The sequence below is a fragment of the Osmerus mordax genome, chromosome 2 (genome assembly GCF_038355195.1).
Source record: "Osmerus mordax isolate fOsmMor3 chromosome 2, fOsmMor3.pri, whole genome shotgun sequence".
Taxonomy (NCBI): Eukaryota; Metazoa; Chordata; class Actinopteri; order Osmeriformes; family Osmeridae; genus Osmerus; species Osmerus mordax.
Genome location: NC_090051.1, coordinates 3,356,114 through 3,379,459, shown reverse-complemented (window position 1 = coordinate 3,379,459; position 23,346 = coordinate 3,356,114). Strand labels below are relative to the sequence as shown.

The 23,346-nt window shown below is 46.8% G+C and overlaps 2 protein-coding genes and 1 pseudogene across 3 annotated transcripts; all 3 read left to right on the top strand.

Annotated features, from left to right (window-relative positions):
- Positions 1–14,198: 14,198 nt before the first annotated feature.
- On the top strand, positions 14,199–16,378 carry atp5mc3a (ATP synthase membrane subunit c locus 3a). Its single transcript, XM_067251756.1, has 5 exons — positions 14,199–14,230; positions 14,420–14,519; positions 15,298–15,372; positions 15,496–15,683; positions 15,800–16,378. The coding sequence occupies exons 2-5, from the start codon at positions 14,481–14,483 to the stop codon at positions 15,912–15,914; spliced, it is 417 nt and encodes a 138-aa protein (XP_067107857.1). The 5' UTR covers positions 14,199–14,230; positions 14,420–14,480; the 3' UTR covers positions 15,915–16,378.
- A 634-nt stretch (positions 16,379–17,012) lies between these two features.
- On the top strand, positions 17,013–23,039 carry LOC136957640 (cyclic AMP-dependent transcription factor ATF-2-like). Of its 2 annotated transcripts, XR_010878318.1 has the most exons (7): positions 17,013–17,043; positions 17,798–17,867; positions 17,982–18,078; positions 18,154–18,272; positions 19,378–19,521; positions 21,005–21,119; positions 22,962–23,039. XR_010878318.1 is itself a non-coding variant. In XM_067251744.1 (6 exons), the coding sequence occupies exons 2-6, from the start codon at positions 17,820–17,822 to the stop codon at positions 21,044–21,046; spliced, it is 450 nt and encodes a 149-aa protein (XP_067107845.1). In that variant the 5' UTR covers positions 17,013–17,043; positions 17,798–17,819; the 3' UTR covers positions 21,047–21,177. The 2 variants fall into 2 exon arrangements, 1 of the variants encoding a protein (XP_067107845.1); XM_067251744.1 differs by lacking the exon at positions 22,962–23,039 and having other exon boundaries at positions 21,005–21,177.
- LOC136959643 (cyclic AMP-dependent transcription factor ATF-2-like) overlaps positions 22,781–23,346 on the top strand; it is a 9,847-nt pseudogene continuing 9,281 nt past the window's right edge.

Here is a 23,346-nt window from a genome sequence, read left to right as displayed (position 1 = left end):
TCTGGACGAATCTTAAGCACTGCGTTCAGACTGGCGGAACACACGCCAGCTTTCCTTTGACATCTGTCAGTAACAGCTTCAGCATGTACATACTGACTGTACATTCAGAGGGCTGGGGGGGTGTCAAAGACATTCTCCTCTGTCTGTCAGAGTCAGGATAACAGACAGTTGGACTCGACGGCTACTGTATGCGCTTTGCCTGAATGTGGGTTTGAGTGTTTTTACCCTGGGAAAGTATGTATCAAGTCTGTGAAGAGCCGTTTGCCTGTGCCTGTTTGCGTCTCATGCACATGAGTGTGTTCCTGTTGTTTCAGTTCTCTCTCCTGTAGCCGGTCTTATTAGCAGAAGGGTTGAGCCTCGGCCTCATTCCCAAACCCAGGCTCTGTGGAGGCAGACTCAGCCTAGCAGTGAGTCCCAATTACACCTAATGATGGAGGCAGGATGGAGCGCATGCAGATTGGGCAGCAGTTCCTTTGTCACGCCAGGCAGTACCTATGATCATTCATCACGGCCGTCGCATCCTGCTCTCCTCCCAGAGCACAGACAGTGCATCCCAGTGCATCATCCGTGCTGTTATTTGTGTTTAACTGCCAGGAAAAGGAAAATAAAAAGCCCAGTTACAAGGCATTGTGGGGGACGGGGGGTGGGGGGACGGGGCGGCGTTTCCTGTCCCGAACCTGCGAGCCTCCGCCATCACAAAAAGGAAACGGCGTGTGATATCCGATCCCCACAGATAGATCCATCTGGAAGGTTCCACCTCTGTGCCACGCTATAGCCCCAGCCTCCTCAACCCCGGTCTTTACTTCCTTTTGTTGCAATCAATGTTGGCTTTGAAATCCAAATGGGATGACTGGAAGGTGTGTGTATTACACGAGGAGAGGCGGGTGGGGGGGGGGATTAGTGTGAGATTTGGGGGCGAGCAGCGTGAGGGTGTGTTTTGGAGCAGCCGAGGGAGGAGAGGGTGCTTGTCAGTGGCTTTCTCCTAATCCCGGCCTGATCTCAGTGTTTGATCCACAGCGTGGTGCTGAGACAGCGCGAGCTAGCAGCTATTGTTGTAATTTAAAGTCAATATCGTACTCATGATCCCTCTACTCGGGCCGGGGGAACATCCACCCGGCGCCGTGTGCAGACGGGCGTCTCTGCTGCTCACAGGCAAGCCTCCGCTTCTCCAGACCTGCTTCCTCCTGGAAGAGATCTTTCTAGAAGAAAATGCGGGGTCTCACACGCGTTCTCTTCTTTTTTTTTTGCCGTTTTTTTTTTTTTCTTTGGGTTCCCAAGGCGGGCGGACGCCAAGTCCGTTATTATTTTGGGTTTGTTCCTCTGTGTTGGTGTCTGGTCTGTTTCCTGAATGCTTACGTTTCAGTGCTTTGCTCCTCGCGGTGTCAAGGTTCATTTTCTGTGATGAAAGGTGAGACGGAGTGAGACATGACATAGGGATCCCCGTTGGACCATTAATTCTGTCCAACACGCTGTAAAACTTAATATTGCTGGAGCCATTTGAAAAAAAAACACCCCCCCCCCTGAAAAAAACGATTCAGTACAGTACCGTGTGGGGCTTTCTTCCCCCCTCCACCAGCACCACGTGTCATCGGTATTGGTCTATTGTTCAAGCTTCCTTAGTGACTGGAGGTACTGAAAAACAAGCCCATGGTGACATCAATACCTGTGATGGTTCGTTCAGAATCACTTTAACCGAGCTAAGAGGAGGACTCGGAGCCTGAGCCACAAATCCCCCTCTGTGTTATTAAACTGAGGCGATCTAGGCTATTTATCCAGGGTGAATGACATGAGATAGAAAGGACTGGCTCAAGGGCCCATTAAATCCATACACATGCCATGATCTGCGACGTCTCACACTAAAACTTTCAACAAAACACATAGCTGACAAACATTGTGACACGGCTGTAAATTTGATAGCCGGGGGTCAGTGAACTCTCTCTAGATAGGGGTGAAATGTCAAAAATGGATTCCTTTCGTCGACGCAATATCTTTTGACACAGCTTGAACCCTCAGACTGTATGTAATAGCCCTGTGTTATTAGTACGTAACTTGGTGTTATTCTTTACTGGGGAACAGGATGGGATGGTCATGTTCTGAAACTTCCAAGAAGACTTATGTCTGTCTTAAATGAGAGAAGCTACAGTCAGAACAAAGTCAATTTATCCAGCCTTAAAACTCAAGGCTTTGTCTCTCAGGCATGTTGGTTGACCATGTGACATGAAGAATAGTGTATGTATGGGGCGGAGCCTCTACCCTAAGGGTACATAGCACGTAGGCTGAGGCCTTACTGCTGGGGCCCAGGTTCGATTCCGGCCCGGGCCATTTCCTGCATGTCGTCCCCTCTCTCCCTCTCTCTCCCCTACATTTCCTGTCTCTATGAAACAGGAATGCCAAAATGATTTGTGAAAAGAACACCACGCGCTCATCTAGTTAGCATGGCAGCTTAAGAAAACGACTGACTCGGTGATCACTGCCTTCGTTTTCGATAAAAGTCTTTCACATCATCACATTCGTAATTGCATCACGGCGCTTCACGGCACCTCAGAAGGCTTGTTTTCACTTTGAAGAGACTCTATGGCGGGGAGACTCTTGTTTTTATGTATGCCAATGGCCCACTTATAACTTAAATGACTAGTTTAGTTAACCTTTCTGTTCAAGTCTAACATATCGTTATGGCAGCAACAGTGCACTGCATAATTTCCATGGCATTAGCATCAGTCATGTTCCCCTCCTCTGCTATAAATACACCTGACAGCAGAACTCCTCCGCTAGTCTCCTTTTGTAGGAGTGTGTGCAGGTCTTCAGAGGTGAGGCACTTTGATAGTACAGCTCATGAAATATTTGCTGACTTCTATCACCTAGGGGACTGCTGTTCTGATGGAGCCACTGATATGTGCCCCTATTAGTCTCTAAGGAGTTCTCCTAGCCCACTTTCACCCGAGCAGTGCCAATTAAGCAGCCGAATTATGTATAATAGTTGGAGTCACTTGCATATCCGAGCGCAGGAACTCATAGGAAAGGATGACAGAGGGATACTGTTGAATAATTAGAGTGAATTTTCAGAGCCCTAGAAACTCAATCATGTCCTGTCACACGCTAACTATTTTTAACCTAATCTTTCCCCTCCCAGCTCTCTCTCTCCCTTTCTCTCTCTCTTGCTCTTCTCCGAGGTTCTTGGTTCTTTTTAAAGGAATCATCCCACATGTTCTCTGTCTCCCGCTGCCTCGGCTCTACCTGAAGGGACTGGCTTGTGAAGTCCCACGCAGCACAGACGACGAGGGCTGGAGAGAACGAGGTTTTTAAGAAAAGCCAGATTCCTGTGTACTGCGCTGAGATTGCTGGAGATCAAGGGGTTGCCACATGCCACTTTCCATCGTGGCATGTGCTAAGACCTCATTTTCACGGCGGGCATGCAAAATGCATGGACTATAGTCACGTTTACGACCGGTGGTGTGCTTGTACTAATTACATCACACTTGGTTTGCCATCCGTATACAGCCTATATATAGAGTAAACCTTCCAGAGGCTTCTTAAGGAGCTCCATTGGTGTCTGTGGATCTGAATGTCACTACTGGTCCTCTCATCCTCCAAGACACTTCCCTTAGTCATCAGTATTCTAATGACTCGCACCACAGCCATCCCCCAGTGGTTCTTTTTAGAGATAGAGAGATTGATGAGACGCTCATATCGTCCTTAACCACCATCTAATTAACTAATTAGGACGTCCAAATGAAGACTTGCTCTCGATAATGCAGTGTGGCTTTGGCACGGGTAAACAGCTCTTAAATACAATCCAATAACAGCTCAACTCAGTCTTAGAGTCTCAGATTCACTCTTCCTCAGCAGAAAACAGTCCACTTCATACCGGGAAGGTGTTGATGCCAAGAGCACTGGCCTTGCCAACCAAGAGTGTAACGCTGGGGTTCAAAGGTCAACATGTTCATACAGCATCTGCATTGTCATAGCTGTGATGCTGCTGTATTGCGGCCATGCTGGAAGATAATGAGCAGCAGTGGATGGGGTTGTCTTGGTCCACTGTCTCGCATGTTCACATGGTTGCAACATGAATAAGGGTGGGGTCCCTCCTCCGTTCTCCTCAGACCCCCCCCACCCCCCACCCCCACCCCACCCCCCCTCCACATTCCCAATGATTCTCCATCACGCTCCACATTGTCTGACTTTGAACCCGTGCTCCGAGGGCAAAAGGCCTTGCAGCCTTGCGGTTGCAAGGATTCCATCGCCTGTGGTATAATTAGCTGTTTACCATTGACATGGAGGACCTCTCGGCTCGTTCTCACCATGTGCGGAGGCTCTCTCTGGTGGTGCAGTGATCCATGTCTCCACACACACTGCTCTCTCTCCGCACACACTGCTCTCTCTCCGCACACACTGCTCTCTCTTCTCACACACTGCTCTCTCTCCGCACACACTGCTCTCTCTCCGCGCACACTGCTCTCTCTCCGCGCACACTGCTCTCTCTCCACGCACACTGCTCTCTCTCCGCACACACTGCTCTCTCTCCGCACACACTGCTCTCTCTCCGCACACACTGCTCTCTCTCCGCACACACTGCTCTCTCTCCGCACACACTGCTCTATCTCCACACACACTGCTCTCTCTCAACACACACTGCTCTATCTCCACACACACTGCTCTCTCATCCGCACACACTGCTCTCTCTCCGCACACACTGCTCTCTCTCCGCACACACTGCTCTCCCTCCGCACACACTGCTCTCTCTCCACACACACTGCTCTCTCTCCACACACACTGCTCTCTCTCCGCACACACTGCTCTCTCTCCACACACACTGCTCTCTCTCCACACACACTGCTCTCCCTCCACACACACTGTTCTCTCTCCACACACACTGCTCTCTCTCCACACACACTGCTCTCTCCACACACACTGCTCTCTCTCCACACACACTGCTCTCTCTCCACACACACTGCTCTCCCTCCACACACACTGCTCTTTCTCCACACACACTGCTCTCTCCACACACACTGCTCTCTCTCCGCACACACTGCTCTCTCCACACACACTGCTCTCTCTCCGCACACACTGCTCTCTCCACACACACTGCTCTCTCTCCGCACACACTGCTCTCTCCACACACACTGCTCTCTCTCCGCACACACTGCTCTCTCCACACACACTGCTCTCTCTCCGCACACACTGCTCTCTCCACACACACTGCTCTCTCTCCACACACACTGCTCTCTCTCCACACACACTGCTCTCTCTCCGCACACACTGCTCTCTCCACACACACTGCTCTCTCTCCGCACACACTGCTCTCTCCACACACACTGCTCTCTCTCCGCACACACTGCTCTCTCCACACACACTGCTCTCCCTCCACACACACTGCTCTCTCTCCACACACACTGCTCTCTCTCCACACACACTGCTCTCTCTCCGCACACACTGCTCTCTCCACACACACTGCTCTCCCTCCACACACACTGCTCTCTCTCCACACACACTGCTCTCTCTCCGCACACACTGCTCTCTCCACACACACTGCTCTCCCTCCACACACACTGCTCTCTCTCCACACACACTGCTCTCTCTCCACACACACTGCTCTCTCTCCGCACACACTGCTCTCTCCACACACACTGCTCTCTCTCCACACACACTGCTCTCTCCACACACACTGCTCTCTCTCCACACACACTGCTCTCTCCACACACACTGCTCTCTCTCCACACACACTGCTCTCTCTCCACACACACTGCTCTCTCTCCGCACACACTGCTCTCTCCACACACACTGCTCTCTCTCCGCACACACTGCTCTCTCCACACACACTGCTCTCTCTCCACACACACTGCTCTCCCTCCACACACACTGCTCTCTCTCCGCACACACTGCTCTCTCCACACACACACACTGCTCTCTCTCCGCACACACTGCTCTCTCCACACACACTGCTCTCTCTCCACACACACTGCTCTCTCTCCACACACACTGCTCTCTCCACACACACTGCTCTCTCTCCGCACACACTGCTCTCTCCACACACACTGCTCTCTCTCCACACACACTGCTCTCTCTCCACACACACTGCTCTCTCTCCACACACACTGCTCTCTCTCCACACACACTGCTCTCTCTCCACACACACTGCTCTCTCCACACACACTGCTCTCTCTCCACACACACTGCTCTCTCTCCACACACACTGCTCTCTCTCCACACACACTGCTCTCTCTCCACACACACTGCGGGCCTTGAAGGCATGGCGTGTCAGCATTCCGAGGATCCTAAGGTGATTTAGTGATGGTTTATGGCTGTGGCTCGATCTCCCCCCCAGCTGCATCAGCCCAGAGAGAAGCTACAGACCATCTGACCACCCCCGTCCCTCCTGATCATGATCACAAATGGATTCCTGCTCTTTGACTTCAATCTCAGGTTGTTTTCTGTGCTTTGACACGAACATTTGAGGGTGTAATCCCACATGGCTCCGTCTTAAAGGTTAATAATCCTTTTAATTAAAGGATAAGCCCGCTATTGAACACAAAGCATAATCACTGAAGGATTACCAGGGAAATTAATATAGCCATAGCAATTAGCCTGACAATTAACGTTTAAGTGCTGGACAGAGATCAAAAAGCTCTTGTGATGTGTCATAAAATTCATAGAGTTGTTAGGGGGGGGGGGGGGGGGTGTTGGGGAAATGTTAGTTTGCGCTTTTACTGCAGCGCGCCTGCGTGTGCACCCGGGGCGGCTGTGAAACACGGCGTCCCAGCGGATGGAGCGGCAACAGCTGTTCCTGCCCGAGCTCTGCGTTTCCCACAATATGATCGCTCCATCAGCGAGGCTCGCTCTCCAAACAGGCGCATCTGCATTCATCAGACGCACTTATCAATAAACGGGACCCTGCGACAATTAGCGATCTCTGAGGGGGAACAAAACACCAAGCCAGGAGAAAAAATGTCAGCCGTACACTTTAATCACTGACGCAGTTAATCAATAAAAGGCCTTCATATCTTTTAATTAAAGTTTTATTTGTGGCAAATGTTTGGAGAATCTGTTTGAGGTTCTTTTTTCCATTAATGGAACCAGTTGGGGTTGGGAAATGGCGGTGGCAGCTGCTGATGACGGTCACGATGGGGCACTTCATGTTTGTAATTGCATTTTGTCACCTACAGAGGGTGTTAAGAATCCTTGTTAAAGCTAGGGGAAATCTCACAGTAACAATTATTGTCGAGCAAATTACCAGGTAGGCAATATCTAAACTGTCAAGACAGGTTAGTAGGAACGGCCGGCGGGAGATGGACCACTCAGACATTCATCATGGCCATAGCTGCTACCTCCAAATTGAAAATGGGAGGGAAAAACATAATCCATTTTCCAAATATCTGAGTGTGTTACTTTTGATTATCACTGTGAGTGACAAGCTAGGATGGATAGAGACATTCAATGCATGTATTTTTCATCATAAACTTTGCTCGCTCGCTGCTTAAGGGAATGAGTGTTGAAGATGAATGATTGACAATAAGAGACCCTAACCCGAATAGTCAATTGACTGATGTTGAATGGTGGTCAAGTGTATTTGCACCAGCTAACAAGTATCCTCGAGTTTTCCTTAAAAGCATCCCAGTGTTATCAATGGGACACGCTGGTGTACAGGCAAGTCACATGAGAGCGTCTTTCCAACATCTGTCTTTTCTTGCTCTGCATAGTTTATCCACATACACGCGTGGCAATGTATACTCCTCGTTTTAATAGGATCGGAAGGCAAGCGTAAAATAAATTATGTTTTTTTTTCCCCCTCTGTCAACCTTTGTGTTGATTGGGGCCCCACCTCTCCTCTGAGTTCATTGGCAGCAACACTGTCCTTTGAATTCCATTTATCTCCAACTATAAATTGAATTATTGAAACAATATTTTTCTTGCATGAAGTCAGTGAAGCAGTAAAGGGGTTAAAGTCAGGGAGCCATAAAAACAATAAGGACGAAACAACAATCAGGGTGGGGCTCAATATTCAGCCTCCTCCAATATCACAGGATTTAATAGGATATGCTCCATGTGTGTTTATAGATTGCAAACGTTGTACAAATCTGTGGTAACATGTCACCACCAGCCCCATGGCTGCCTTCCCAGGAAAGGGAAGTGGCATTTCTGCTCATATAACAGGGGTCATGCTCACCCCGAAAAAAAATCATATTTTAGGAGGGTATACTTTGGGACATGAACTAGTTTGATAAAACTAGGCCTTGTGTGAATGTCAAAAATAGTCTCTCAGACTTAGTACAGAGAACCTTGAGTTTGCCCACTGGGTAATTACAGCGATACTGACAACTTCATCCCACCACTAAATCCACCATGCTTTTCTTATGTGCTATGACCTCTTGTGAGAGAGGGGATAACATGTTTAGCTGAATTCTCTCATGTAAAATAAAGCATGTTGCACTAGCTTATTGACTATGTTGTCCAACAACCCAGAGTACTACATTGGTTTGTAACAAAATGTCTTACAAAGCCTGCGTTTAGTCATTTGCAAGCTGTGGCTGTTGTTGATTCAAGGTAAGACCTGGCATTATTGCCATGTAGGTTCGTGTTTTTATTGTTGTTATTTTCAAGAATGAGCCCATTTTGCCATTTAATTGTGGCTCATGGGCTTGGCTGTGAAACGGCACACTGGGGGATTGCACGTCAAGCGGCTGAATTTCCACAGCCATTAACTGCTCTACACTCAATTAGAATGCATGGAATCCTGACGTTTCATAACTTATGGGTCTCCAGGCCGATATAACCCACGCCTGTAAAAGTATCCGCATTCTGAAGACGCAAAGCCTGATACTGATGCTCACTGGGACCTGAAACAGATACTGTAGCTTGGGATTTTTCACACTGCAAATTAAACCTGAATAAATGGTGTAAATGGTGTGACAGAACCCACCAGGTGCTTTACTTTGTCACTGTGGTGTAAACGGGCCGTGTTGCTGACAGGATGCCACAGATTACTCTTACTAAGGAGCAAGTGACTCTCTGGCTATCAATTAAACGCAGTTTCAGGGCAGCATTCTCACATTTCCATGTCTAATAAATCAGGTTGCATATCAGAAATGGCAAGGATAGCTATTTAAATAAAACAGGCCAGTGCTGGAATGCATCATAAATATGAAATATGAAAGGCAACAAATTGAGTCACTTAATAAAATGTACGATTTGTTACAGTGCTACGTGCTGTACTGTGGAAGGTGATTCTGACAATCAGGAATTATGATGATAGAAATGCACTTTGATTGCTGTTTAATTTTCTCGGGTGATCTTTTGCCACCACAATCACTCTGTGAGAGAACAGACAAGACCGATTTGCCATGCAATTAATAACAGGCTACTGCTGTGAGATTTGGCTATTATTCCTAATATGTTATGTGATTGTAAAAAGCACCTTTTCCAACAGTACGATTGCATTCATTTATATCTTGTTATTTCTTAAACGCTTTTCCACAGCTTTAATTTAACAAAGTGAAGGACAATTTCAGCACAACCATCAGTAACCCAATTTGTACAAAAGAAAGCTGCCATTTGAATCTTTTAAATGCAAGGATTACTTCACAACACATTCACTGTTCATGCTACATTAGCAGTAGGTGTTGATGGCTCAAGGTTTAAGTGAGCCGAGTGCTAGCGATGAATTTACCGGAATAATCATTAAAACATGAGTCATAAAATAAACCAGTGGATTGAGATTTGAGAGTGTTTCTGAGATTTGAGAGTGTTTCTGTAGAACAATTAAATCCCTCATAAAGAACACGTAGGAGAGAGCTGGACTTCTCCAGACAGCACGTGACTGAAGGGAGTGGATCACACACAGAGAGGGACTTCTCCAGACAGCACGTGACTGAAGGGAGTGGATCACACAGAGAGGGACTTCTCCCCTGGTGGTCAGACACTGGTCTTAAAGCAGGTGAGACCCACCGCAGTTGAGACCCACCGCGGGGCACAACCTAGAGCCATCAGCAGGACCTTCAAGGTGGGGCCTCCCTGGTTCAACACCGCTGGGGCTCCAGACAATATGACAGATTAACGACGACGAGTTGGAGCCCTGCACTTTCGGCCGCTGCGCTTTCGGCCTCCCACAATCTCAATGATGTCTGTCTTAATGTACGTTGAACAGCCCCAACTGCAGGGGCCATGGACGGGGTAAACACACTTGCAGGAAGCAGACTCACGACAGGCTAATAAAGCGCCATGATTGATTTAGCTTGCTCTGTGCCAGATTGGTTGCTTGTGTGGGAGGAGAGGTACCAGATTGTGTACGTTTCTGTGGTAACTGACCTGGTGTCGACATTTAAGAGAAGAGTACAGACAGATTATATTAATTTCCTGGGGGGGTACAAATGACCATGTACATGTATTTAGTCTCCATTTATCTGAATGTGTGTGTGTGTGTGTGTGCGTGCGTGCGTGTGTACTTCAGTGCTTCAACCGGTGTGTAGATTTGAATTTCCTTTCGGAATTCTGATTCCTTTACTTAAAAACAGGTTTTCATGTTGTTGTTTAGTTTTTCTTTTGACAAAAAATATAGGGATGGGCTCCAATGAGAAACAAGTGATTATAAATAACTGCAGCCTGCTGTGGCAGTTTGCCTGCACTCATATCTTGGGAAGAAAGTTAATGCGTATTAATGGAGCCTATAAAAGAAACTAATTGAGCATTCCGGAACTTGCTGAGTTTGGCATCTGGTGTTGACATTCTCCAGCACCAGGACCTCCACCAGACTGGGTTTATTAGCTCTCTGAACTGGGATGTAGGTCAAGCCATTAAAAGCAGGAAGGGCTCTTTCACAAAATATTGAAACAGCCTAATATTTGACACCTGATCCGTGAGGGTGCATAGGGGACACGTGCAGCGGGCTGTTGTGACCAGGTTTAAGTGTGGACGCATTTGATAATGGGTTGCCCCCTCAAACGTTAATCCCAGTTTAGAACAATTTAATTGAGCACAATAAACTCCAACCATATGTGCCCCCTTAAAATCAACGGTGTTCCGAATGAGTGCCAATGCACACTAAGAGAAGATGCTGTGGAAATCTGCTCGTGTGTACAACATCTCAAACTACATTGACATTGACAGCTCGGATACTAAATGTTTGTGTTTTGCTAATTTATCCGAGTTGTTAAACCAAACAGATTAAGCAGTTTCTCAATTCAGTGCCGAGCCCAAACAGCTACAACTAACAAACAACAGATCCTAGGCAACCTTTGGACACATTGTGAAATTCACCATGCTTCCCCATTTAAACGCCGCACATCTTGTCTATCCATCAAACCCTTCTCCATATGTCCGCCTGAACAGCATCCGTGTTTCCGTCTGTTTGTGAAACCGCATGCGTGTCTTTGTTAGGTGTCACACACGGGTGCAATTTCACACGCACAAAGAGGCAAACAAACCCCCCCCAAATAAGGTCAAGCACATTCCATTACGGCAGCCAACAATTTTTTTTTTTTTTATCAGCTTCAGTTGGACGTTATTAAAGAACTATAAGCCCTCAGATAGTAAATCTCAGTGACCTTGAAGACACCAGAGGAAGTGCACATCTGTAAACCAATCATCGCACGGCTGCCCCTGTCAGCCACGCTCCCTGTCACACAGCCTCTGCCTGCCTCTATGGATGCCAAACAGAGGGAAAGATACAGAGAGAGAGAGAACCGATATGGTGGTATGACTGGAGTCTTTTCCAGAAGTGTCCGTCGTACACATGCTCGGCCCGCAAGTAGTTTCACCATACCAGACCCTTTCTCTAACGCAAGGGCGCTCCAGCAGGGGCGCCTTCATGTGGAGTTGTTACACACCTATAAAGTCAAGATCCAGAAGAATAATGATACTGCAAACCTCAGCATTTCCTCCCCTCACTGCAAACTGCTCTGCTCACCAGCAGCACAAAGATCAGTGTTATTATGGATTCGCTGAGAAATCAATTTTGTGAATACTAATGTCCTTTAAATCTTCCGCATCCTCAGAGAGGAAGAGCGCGTCTGCGGGATGATTTCCAGCTGTGTCAGAGAGCTGTCTGCCCACTCCTGCCAGGGATTATTAAAGCAGGTTCTTCAAGGCCACGGTGGAGACAGCCTGGAAATGATCAAGTGGATCCCGGAGCGAACGCAGGGTTAAGACCACTGTGAGGAAGAAGGCTCACTACAGTGACTGATATCTGTACATTAGTAAACATCCGGTGAACTGACTCCCTACTCTTGGCCTTGCCAGAGAAATAAGTGGGACTATAATTTTGTGCTGCATCCGGGGTTAGAGATTAGCATGGAGCCATCAGCAACGCTGCAGTCCTTCTTCAGCCTGCTCATGCTGTCAAGATGCCTCCTCCCAGCTTGTCAGGTGCTCCGGCGCTGAGCTGTAAAAACCTTTTCCCCTCTCCTTAACAACTGCAAAACAACACGCACACCCCTCTTCGGAGGTGCCCACATTTCCGAGGCCTTTGACAGGACGTGCTGCAGGCACAAATTGTAATTCATAAAGGTTAAGGGGGTCAATGCCTTTTATTACTGAGTCTGAGTGCATCCTGCTTGATGGGGCGGGCATGCAAATGGAACGTCTCGGAGTGTTCTATGCAACGGATCCGACAGGGAGAGAGTGCGTGCCTCAGTGGGTGAGGGAGAAGATGGGAGGCGAGGAGGAGGGGGAGGGGGGAGGAGGGAGGGCAGGGCGGGGGGCTGTACTCTCTTCACCTTCCTCAGCTATGTGGACCCAACTACTGCAGTGCTGTTAATTGGACACTAAGACAGTGACCTCAGGTGGTTAACGAGCATTTTGACACATACTGTCTAGTTTTTTTTTCAACCACTACATTGCTAAGTAGTATATGTTTCTATGTTGAAAAATTATGTATTTGAGCTCTAGGGCATGTCTTACGGACCTAGGGTATATACAATAGCTCAACATATTTACTAAACCAAGCAAAGCATCATTTAAGAAAGATATTTTATCACATTGAAATAAGTATTAGAACTGAAATGTGATTTTTGGTTTTTATGAAGTGTAAACTTGAATTTTGCACCGTCAGACTAACCCCAGACATCTTACATCGTACACTTTATAATAACCTACCGAAAAGACAGTATCATGTTTGTGGCAGAAACAGTGAAAAACGACCAAACCAACACTTTAGCGTACTGTATAAAATAATTCACCAGCAGCCACCTACAGAGTGGACGCATCAAAGAACATCTTTAGACTCAATTGCACCCTCTGTTGGACATCTCCAGAACTACTTACAGGAAGGTGTCAAAGTGGAAGTAAACTGTCCTCTCCATGTCAGGGGGGTAATGAGGCTGTATTAGGATGTTTAATTAGTTGTATTTAACTTGGCTCACTGATGTATTGAGTGACAAGTGGAGGGAGACCCATGCAGTCAAATTAACCTACAGAACTCAATGGATGCAATTGTACTTTACACATTTCAGAAATTAAATAACTTTCTCAACTGTTTCAACTGTTGTTACTATCCTGGTGATCCCCGTGGGACTGTTGATTGTGTTTTCTGACAGACATGGGAGTGTTTTCCACATTAAGAGTGATTCTAGGTCATCCTCATGAGATAAAGAGGATATGACTTCATCTCCCGGTGCACCTGCAAAGATCATACCAGAGGAACCAGTGGGGGATTCCTTCCTGTAGCTACAGCAGCAGCAAAGACAGGCTCCCAGTGCTCATTACCTTTGCCTCGCCGCTCCAGCTGCTGCCTTGTGCGCCATTCATCAACATTACAAATCCTCCTGGTGTGTAGCTCCACCCTCAGCCTGAGCGCTGCAGAGACAGGGCCCTGGGACATCTCTGGGTAGAATCTGAGACTTGAATTATTTCCGCAACAGGTGGAGGGCAGAGGAAACGTGTGATGTGCTTCTCATCTCAGGTGCATGCTCAAACATATGAGCAGAGTTTAGTAGATTTTGTTTTTAAACAGTATCCTCTCGTAAATGCAGATTCAAAGGAGGTGTGATTGGAAGCAAACTCTTCTTCTTAATTGTTGAGATTCTTTATGTTAACATCCTCACTTAACGTTTAGGTGAAGGGATTGCTTGAGTATCTTAATTTAGATTTATCTGATCTAAATGCCAAGTATATTGTTTAAATGTCTGGTTTAATAAAGTTGTTGCGAAATGACCTTGCTTCCTCGTAAACTCTCCATCCGGGTATCTATAAACACCAACTTGCGCCTGCGCTGTCGTTCACTGTGGTTCGTCCTCTGCAGTCGGTAAGTGTAATGGAGGATTCAATGACAATTTTAACGTAACAAATCGGGTCTCATCCGTCTTTAAAACACAGATCTGTTCAATTTCACTGAGGACTGCATGTAGTACTGTAGCAAATGTGCATTCGGTTGTGTTTATTTTCTATGCCAAGCGTTTATTTCCGCATTGACCTTACTTCTGTCTTCTATCAGAGAGACCCGGGCTTCAATCAAATTTGATCTACTAAGTTAACTACACTACCTAAATTGGAAAATGTATGCCTGTGCAAAGTTCGTCTCCACGCCGGCGTTGGTGAGTTTTGTTTCCATTATGTCTGAAAGTGCATATTTCCTGCGAGTATATCTCCCCATATCTTCAAATGGGGGGCCTGGTGGTGAACTTGATATAGGCGTCTGGCAAGGGTATTAGCTAGCAAGCAAGCTAGCTAGCAGCTATTCTCTACAATCACTTTCACTATAATACCCATAGATAACTCGTCCAAACCAGCACACATGTCTAGCTTATGTTGGGAAAATGGGAGTTTGGTTAATGCACATTTAACGTGGTGTCTTGCTGTAGATTGATCTGTGTAGTTGAATTAGCATGCTAGTGGCTAGCTAACATTAAAAGGTCATCCTCCCCTTTTGGACTAAGTGCACATAGCTCACAAAGTGACAGACTTTTGTTTGCATTGGTTTGGTATGCACAATAGTTGGTCTCTTTACTTGTAACTTTGTATGCAAGGCTACAATTCCTGTTAACCCAAGGTCATGTTTTGCTTCCAAACATAACTTATGTTGTTCCATAGCACCTAGTTAACTAATTTGCAAGTATTGTTTAGAAGTGCATGTGTCAGAAGAAGATATTGCTCAAAAGGCTAGGAGAAATCTCATGCAGTGTTGCATTTTGACTTTGGGAGAACTTGTTGTAATCAACTGAGTTGACAGAACAGACAGACTGATGACATTTCAATGACAATAGTGCCATTTGAAGGTGCCTCCAGAGCTGTGCATATGGAAACAACTGCTGGCTATGATAAACTATATTGCCTTCATGAGATTTAGGCTGAAAGTGTTTGTTTTGTGTGCAGATCCGTGCTGGTTCCAGGGCTCTATACAGGCCCCTCTCTGCCTCTGTGGTGTCCAGACCTGAGGTCAAAAATGAGGTGAGTCCAACCTTCCATAGCTACACATTCGACCTCGGATCAAAAAGTTTGTCGTCTCGTTGACGAATGACAACCGAAATGCGTCTTTCCCTCCTTAAAAAAAAGAAGTCTTCTGTGTTGCAGAACACAGCCCTCGTGCCCCTGAGCCCCTTTACCCAGGCAGCCCTGCGAGGCTTTCAGACCAGCTCTGTGAGCAGGGACATCGACACCGCTGCCAAGTTCATCGGTGCCGGCGCTGCCACGGTCGGAGTAGCCGGGTCCGGCGCAGGGATCGGAACAGTGTTCGGTAGTCTGATCATTGGATACGCCAGGTGAGGAAATGCCAGGACTTGCAAGGTAGACTCTACCGAGTCTGCAGTTTCCTCAGTGGTCTGAAATGAACTGAGCGTTTTTAGTGTTTAACGCCGAGTTGTTCTTGTTTTTGTAGGAACCCATCCCTGAAGCAACAGCTCTTCTCTTATGCCATCTTGGGATTCGCCCTGTCTGAAGCCATGGGTCTTTTCTGTTTGATGGTAGCGTTCTTGATCCTGTTCGCTATGTAAAAACATTCTGCTGTCAATAGAAACACTTCAATTACAGATGTGACTACATATTTTATCGTGGCTACCAAAAATTGTTCTGTGTAGGTGTCATGAAAATGTACATTTTCAAGTTTCGGACACTGTCAAAATAAGGAAAACATGTATTGTAAAAATGTAAGCAATTACACAATTAAAATGCATGTATTTGACTATTTAAATTATGGCAGTAAGTTTTCTATGTTTGGAATCATGTCACCGCAGCCATAAGAACAGTTGGTTAGAATGTCACCCCGGATTCCACAAAGGAGAGAGGATCAACCTGATCTGTTTACCAATTTCCTTAGGCATCATATGCTGGCTTTTGTGGGTCTGCATTGCTTTCTTTGGGTCAACTGCAGATCATTAGCAGTATGTAAGTAGGCAGCAAGTGATGCTCTTGCTTTTGTAAATGGCATTAAAAATAAATCTAGACAAATTTGATGGTGCTAAGTAGTGGTCTGTAGTTATTTTAATGATGAATGAACAGAAGTGAAGAACTAGACTTGCACGTGTATCCTATCCACTACCAGTTTTTATTCACGTGCTAAAAGCGAGGGAAATACTTCTCGGCCTCTGCAGGCCCTTCATCCTGGCTTTCTCACTGGAGAGGCTATGAAGTTGTCATCATCTGATCTACGTTAAGACAGACTTGCTGTTTCCCCACGAACAATGCTGCATCACAATTAAATGATTTATGGCATTGTAATACTGTGAGCACGTTGTAAAAATATTAGTTTAAACAAAATACGTTTAGACTAGTCATATGTTTGATCAATTGGACATTCCTCAACTTTACCTTGAGACACCGCTTTATTAATCTCCAAGCGGGGACATTTTGTGGCGGTGTGTGGGCGCTTTTAATGATAAATTATGGGAGAGGCATATCGGAAACCATTCCAGTTTTCTGATGAATACTGCCATGTGATCCGTCCAACGCTGACAAGCTGCCAGCAATAATATGCAGGTAATTGAGGAAAGAGTGAAGCCCATAGACTTATGTACATGTCTATGGTGAAGCCGAGTGATGGTGACGTATACGGAAGACTCCTCACTGAGTTCGCGAGAGTTTGGTATCGACGTGGGATTTCAATATCAAGGGTTGAGCTCCTGGGTAAGTGTCTATTAAAACCTGACAACGGACATATATCGTATAAGTGATAGTTGTTTGGCATTAATAGTAATGTATGGTTGTTAGTCAAAGGTGGGCATGCGTAAAGAGCCTGTTGTCACACTATTAACAATAATAAATAGAGCTAACATGGCGACGGTGCTGACTTGCAGCTGCTAGCCCCGAATGAATAGGTCTGTTCGTTTGATAGATATTGCTGCACTGAGAGGGTGGAGTCTCAAATACACGGTGACGGATTTGTCAAAAAGGAACATAATCCGCCCAGCTGGTGCGTTAAATGACTTAAAACCAATAACTCCCATGGGCGGTGTGATATATGGGTGTGTAAACAAAACCGCCCACAGTGTTGGCACTTTATTTCAAGATGGGTCTTTAATCAAACTTGTGCGTGGATTAACCCGTGTCATAATGTTTTTGATGCTTTTGTTAGCATAACATGCAGGCTACACTAAACGAGACTGCCAACGGGGCTGTAGCAGTGGCAGTAGTAGTGTGGTGATTCTGTTTTCGAGAAGCTATTAACTGCACAGTGGCTGATGAGTCAGAGATATCGGGCAAAACACTAATTCCATTTCATGACATTTTGAATATGAGAGAACATTCGCATTAATCATCATGACCCACCGCCCTTTCTAAAATGTCATCTAAAATGGTCACTGTCGTTCAAAAATCACCATGATGTTCTCGACTCAACTATGATATCTAAAGTGTGCACATCTTTTGATTTTCATTTCAGGGTGTAAAAGGAATTTCTGATTATGAGTGATGAAAAACCTTTCTTATGCACTGCTCCTGGGTGTGGACAGGTGAGGAAAGTGGGGACAGTGTCAATGTGTATTTTAAACAATTTCCTTCATTTTAAACATGACCCAGTCTGTTCTGTTAAGCACGTGCCTGAACAACCATTATATCTTCCCTAGAGATTCACAAACGAAGACCACTTGGCTGTCCACAAGCATAAGCATGAGATGACACTGAAGTTTGGTCCTGCAAGGAATGACAGTGTCGTAGTTGCAGGTAAGCATTTAAAATGTGTACGGAATAAGGAATTGTTTTTATTGAGCAGGTGTGAGTAAATGTCTTGTGTTGTAGACCAAACACCAACGCCAACTCGCTTCCTGAAGAACTGTGAGGAGGTTGGACTGTTCAATGAACTAGCCAGTCCTTTTGAACATGACTTCAAAAAAGCTACTGAAGAGGACATTAAAAAGGTGATTAGATAGCCATTGCATGGACCTATTCAGTGAAACAGATTGTCACACTGTCAGACTAAGTAGTATTAGATATTCACTGGTAGTACTACATTAAGTACACACTGGCAGTATTAAGTAGTACTAAGTAGGCACACTCGTAATACTTAGTAGTATCACAGTAAATACACACTGGTACTACCAGATACACACTAAGTGTAGTACTAAGAAGTACCACACCGTTTGTACTTTGCCGCATTTACATACTTAGTGATTAAATCGGATTTATTGGTCTGATCCAATTCTAATTATTTTAAATAATGTGTTGTCCATTCATGGTATTTCTTTTACATGTGACCAATAACAGATTCCATAGTGAACTGGTCACGATCATACGCACAGCTTTTACAGTTTCATGTAGACGTTTTTGTGCAGGGCAAGTCAACACATTTGAGAGCAGATCATAACTAGGATAATGAAAAAGAGAGACAAATGTTTAATTAGCACAGATTTGTGATGAATGTCGATCTGGAGTGATGTAAAAGTCGTATGCATTCCGATGTGACCTCAGACTGAGGTCACATTGCAAAAAGTTCCCTAATGTATCTGAGTCACAAATATTAGGATTTTACCTACTATTGCTTGCAGTCTGAACATAGGTAGTACTAAGTAGTACTATACACACTGGTAGTACTAGATAGTACTAGGTACAGACTGGTAGTACTAGGTACAGACTGGTAGTACTAAGTAGTACTATACACACTGGTAGTACTAGATAGTACTAGGTACAGACTGGTAGTACTAGGTACAGACTGGTAGTACTAAGTAGTACTATACACACTGGTAGTACTAGATAGTACTAGGTACAGACTGGTAGTACTAGGTACAGACTGGTAGTACTAAGTAGTACTATACACACTGGTAGTACTAGGTAGTACTAGGTACAGACTGGTAGTACTAGGTACAGACTGTTAGTACTAGGTACAGACTGTTAGTACTAGGTACAGACTGGTAGTACTAAGTAGTACTAGGTACAGACTGGTGGTACTATGTACAGCCCGGTTAGTACTAATTGGGCCTCTAATGTAGTCTGTTGGTGACATTTAGCCTGTTCTGTCTGACACAGTTACCTTTGGATCTGTCGCCTCTTGCGACACCAATGCCTCTTGCAACGCCAATTATGCGAAACAAAATGGAGGACCACTCCGCTCTGGAGCTCCACCGGGACAGCCCACTGCCCCATCCAGAATCCACCACCTGTGATGACAAGGTAAACTGGGCCGGTGGCTGTGGTGCTTCCTACAGACACCCTGCAGAGATCCTGCTGCAGTGGAATATGCAGACTAGATGGCGCTGAGCAGTCATACTTGTGGACAGTCCACATCCTCTCTCATTAGACGGCCTAACAGAACCTCAACACTGCAGCTCAGTGAGGTGTTCGTCTGCACGGCCAGACTTTCTAATCGATTTCTAAATAGGGGAGTCAGGTGGCTGAGCGGTTAGGGAATCGGGCTAGTAATCTGAAGGTTGCCAGTTCGATTCCCGGCCGTGCCAAAATGACGTGTCCTTGGGCAAGGCACTTCACCCTACTTGCCTCGGGGGGAATGTCCCTGTACTTACTGTAAGCCGCTCTGGATAAGAGCGTCTGCTAAAATGACTAAATGTAAAATGTAAATACCAAATACTAACTTAACACTAAATTTGACCTTTTAGGATTGGGTTGAGTTCTAAGTTGTGGGAATACAGTGAAGATGTCCGTGTGTGAGGCCCTGCGTGGGGGGGTGGGGGGTGGGGGGGTGGGGGTGTGTGTGTGGGGGGGGTGCTGCACACAGTCACAGTGGATCTGTGCACTCCAGGCTGGGTTTGGGAGCTTGTGTTGTTCCATGACCTCCCTGTCTGCTCCACAGTATAACACGTTACTAACAGTACTGCTCACAATAATTTCATAAAGAATTCATTCACGTTTATTTCCCCTCCAGCTGCTTGGATGACCTGTTTAGAAATACAAATACTATCATAATACAATATGTAATACAATTACAATACTGTCAGATTTTTGCCCCTGTGTATTTTGTTACCGTGCTAAAAGCAAGGCAAGACTAGGCACGTCTTTGTTCAAAGCGTAGTTGAATTCATGAAACGTTTAATGCAAGGTCTCGTATGGTGTTCACAGGAGGTTTCTCTGCAGCTGACCTCACTGCCAACATCCACTATAGTTCGTCCTGCATCACTCCAAGTCCCAAATGTACTCCTAGCGACTTCAGATGCTAGTGTTGTAATACAGCAAGCTCTCCCATCGCCAACATCTAGCTCTGTAATTACCCAAGTCCCATCCTCTAATAGGCCAATAGTGTAAGTAACTCGATAATGTCTTCTTTTTTTTTTTTTGCATCCTCACTCAGTTTTAGTTTTTTAGTTTTTTGTTTGGTTTCTCTTTGTTGCTTCTATAGAATTACTTTTGTGCTGTTGAGTGATTTTGCATTTCATGGCAAGATGGTTTGCTGATCATTTCGCTCTTTTGGTTTCGTAGTTAAGAGTTCAAATACCATAATGATTTATATCCTAATTTCTCTGTTCGTGTGCTTGAGTTCCACTTCAAAACCCCATCAGAGCTCTTTGTTCTTTTTCTGTGTTACTAACTGCTATATCATAGTGAGGTGTTTCCATGCAGCTTCAAGCATTTACCGTAAGGCTGCTCCGTTGCTGATCGTTGTTTCCCGAGTGACAGAGATGTGTTTTCTCCTCCTCTCCAGTCCCGTGTCTGGAACGTTCCCCGTGCTCCTGCAGCTTGCTAATGGCCAGACCCTGCCAGTCACCATCCCCGCCTCCATCACCAGCTCAAGTGTACATATTCCAACTGCCATCCCTGTGAGTATAGAGCGATGCCTGGCCTGAAGCCATCATTAACGGTGCCTTCTGAGGAGAGAAAATGTCAGATCTTCAAGTTTTTTGGGGGGGTTTGATGTGAAAAAGTGTTTTTCACTTTTCCTATCCAGGCACAGGTGATTAGTTACTGTCGTTTATCAGTTCAGCTTCCCTGGAGCGGCACTCTCTGTTTACAGCATTGGCACCGGCCATGTTGGCATTGCAGCGGGTTGCCGGTAAAGATGGTTGGACTAATGGGCCTTAGAAGAGAGCAGCTGTATGTCACTGTAGCAAAGGCACCGTGTTGGCCAAACGACTGCAGCTTCCCAGTCCAAGACATTTATCCTCGTGTCATTTGAAGTATCGCCGCAGAAATGCTGGCGTCGTGGCCGTACCGTATGCCAATGACTGAACGTCGCTGCCTGTGAGGATGTCTAAATAGAGGACTAGGGTATAAGGTTGTCAGCTAGCCTCCAGTAGAGTCTGGTTTTAGCATGTTCTCGCGGTGCCTTGTGAGAGGTAGACAACTGGCAGGGCCTGGCCTGCTGTTGTTCTCCCTGGCCTGACTGTCTGTGTGGAACACTGAGCAGCAGATGATCGCTTCCTGATGGCGGCGCAGCGGGAACAAGACCTCCATCTTCCCGCTCCGTGGTGAAGGCTCTTGACAAGAGGAGAAGCGAGAAACCGAAAGGAGAAAAAACCCCACGCCATAACACTGAGGGGGGGGGGGCTTTTTATTTCTCTTTTTTTTCGCTCCCTTTTCTCTCTCCCTCTCCTCCCTCCCTCACATCCACCCTCCCTCTTCCCTCCCTCTCCTCCTCTTCCCTCCCTCTCCTCCTCCCTCTTCTCCCACCTCCCTCTCCTCGTCTTCCCTCTCTCACTCTCCTCCTCCCTCCCTCCTCCTCCCTCTCCCTCTCCCTCTCCTCCTCCCTCTTCTCCCACCTCCCTCCCTCTCCTCCTCCTCCCTCTCTCACTCTCCTCCTCCCTCCTCCTCCCTCTCCCTCCCTCTCTCCCTCCCTCTCCTCCTCCCTCCCTCTCCTCCTCCCTCTTCTCCCACCTCCCTCCTTCTCCTCGTCGTCCCTCTCTCACTGTCCTCCTCCCTCCTCCTCCCTCTCCCCCTCTCTCTCCTCTTCCCTCCCTCTCTTCCTCCCTCTTCTCCCACCTCCCTCCCTCTCCTCCCTCCCTCCCTCCCCTCTCCTCCCTCCCTCTCCTCCCTCCCTCCCTCCCTCCCTCCCTCCCTCTCCTCCTCCCTCCTCCTCCCTCTCCCCCTCTCTCTCCTCTTCCCTCCCTCTCTTCCTCCCTCTTCTCCCACCTCCCTCCCTCTCCTCCCTCCCTCCTCCCTCCCTCTCCTCCCTCCCTCTCCTCCCTCCCTCCCTCCCTCCCTCCCTCCCTCCCTCCTCCCTCCCTCCCTCCCTCCCTCCCTCCCTCCCTCCCTCCCTCCCTCCCTCCCTCTCCTGCCTCCCTCTCCTCCCTCTCCTCCCTCTCCTCCCTCCCTCTCCTCCTCCTCTCCTCCCTCTCCTCCCTCTCCTTGTCCATATGCTCTCCACACAGGCAGGCCGACAGGCAGGCGGAGGCTCATCAGCGTGCACACGGCATCTCCATGTGGCGCTGCCTCCACAACATAACAGGCCATCCAGCCTAATGAGGCTGAGATATGGGGAAACATGGAGCGTGCGGTGTGTGTGTGTGTGTGTGTGTGTGTAGGGGTGTGTGGTGTGTGTGTGTGTGTGTGTAGGGGGGTGTGTGTTGAGAGGGGGGGGGGGGGGGGGGCTGTTCAGCATCTCACTGGGAAAGACTAATTTTCCCTGTGCTGGTCTCTCCCTGTGTTTGTCCCTGTGCTGTCAGCTTGTCAGACCCGTCACCATAGCGCCCAACGTCCCCGGTATCCCAGGACCCCCTTCTCCACAGCCTGTCCAATCAGAAGCTAAGCTGGTAATTGCTTCCACTTCCTATCGCGTCATGCACATCAGGGGTTGCGTGTGTGTACACACACACACACACAACCTCCAAGCTGGAGGTAAAGGTGATTCACTATTCAACAACTGTGTACATTTGTGTAATGTTACCAAATGTTTGATACCTGATACTTGTGCTGTGTGAGTATTTACCTGCTTTGACCAGAAGAGGGAGCCGTTGAAAAATCCCAACTTGATCGATTGACTCTCCGCCATTCCTTTAATCTCCTTCCGCATTCCCATTTCCGACTTAACAGTGAAACAGGAAATGATTG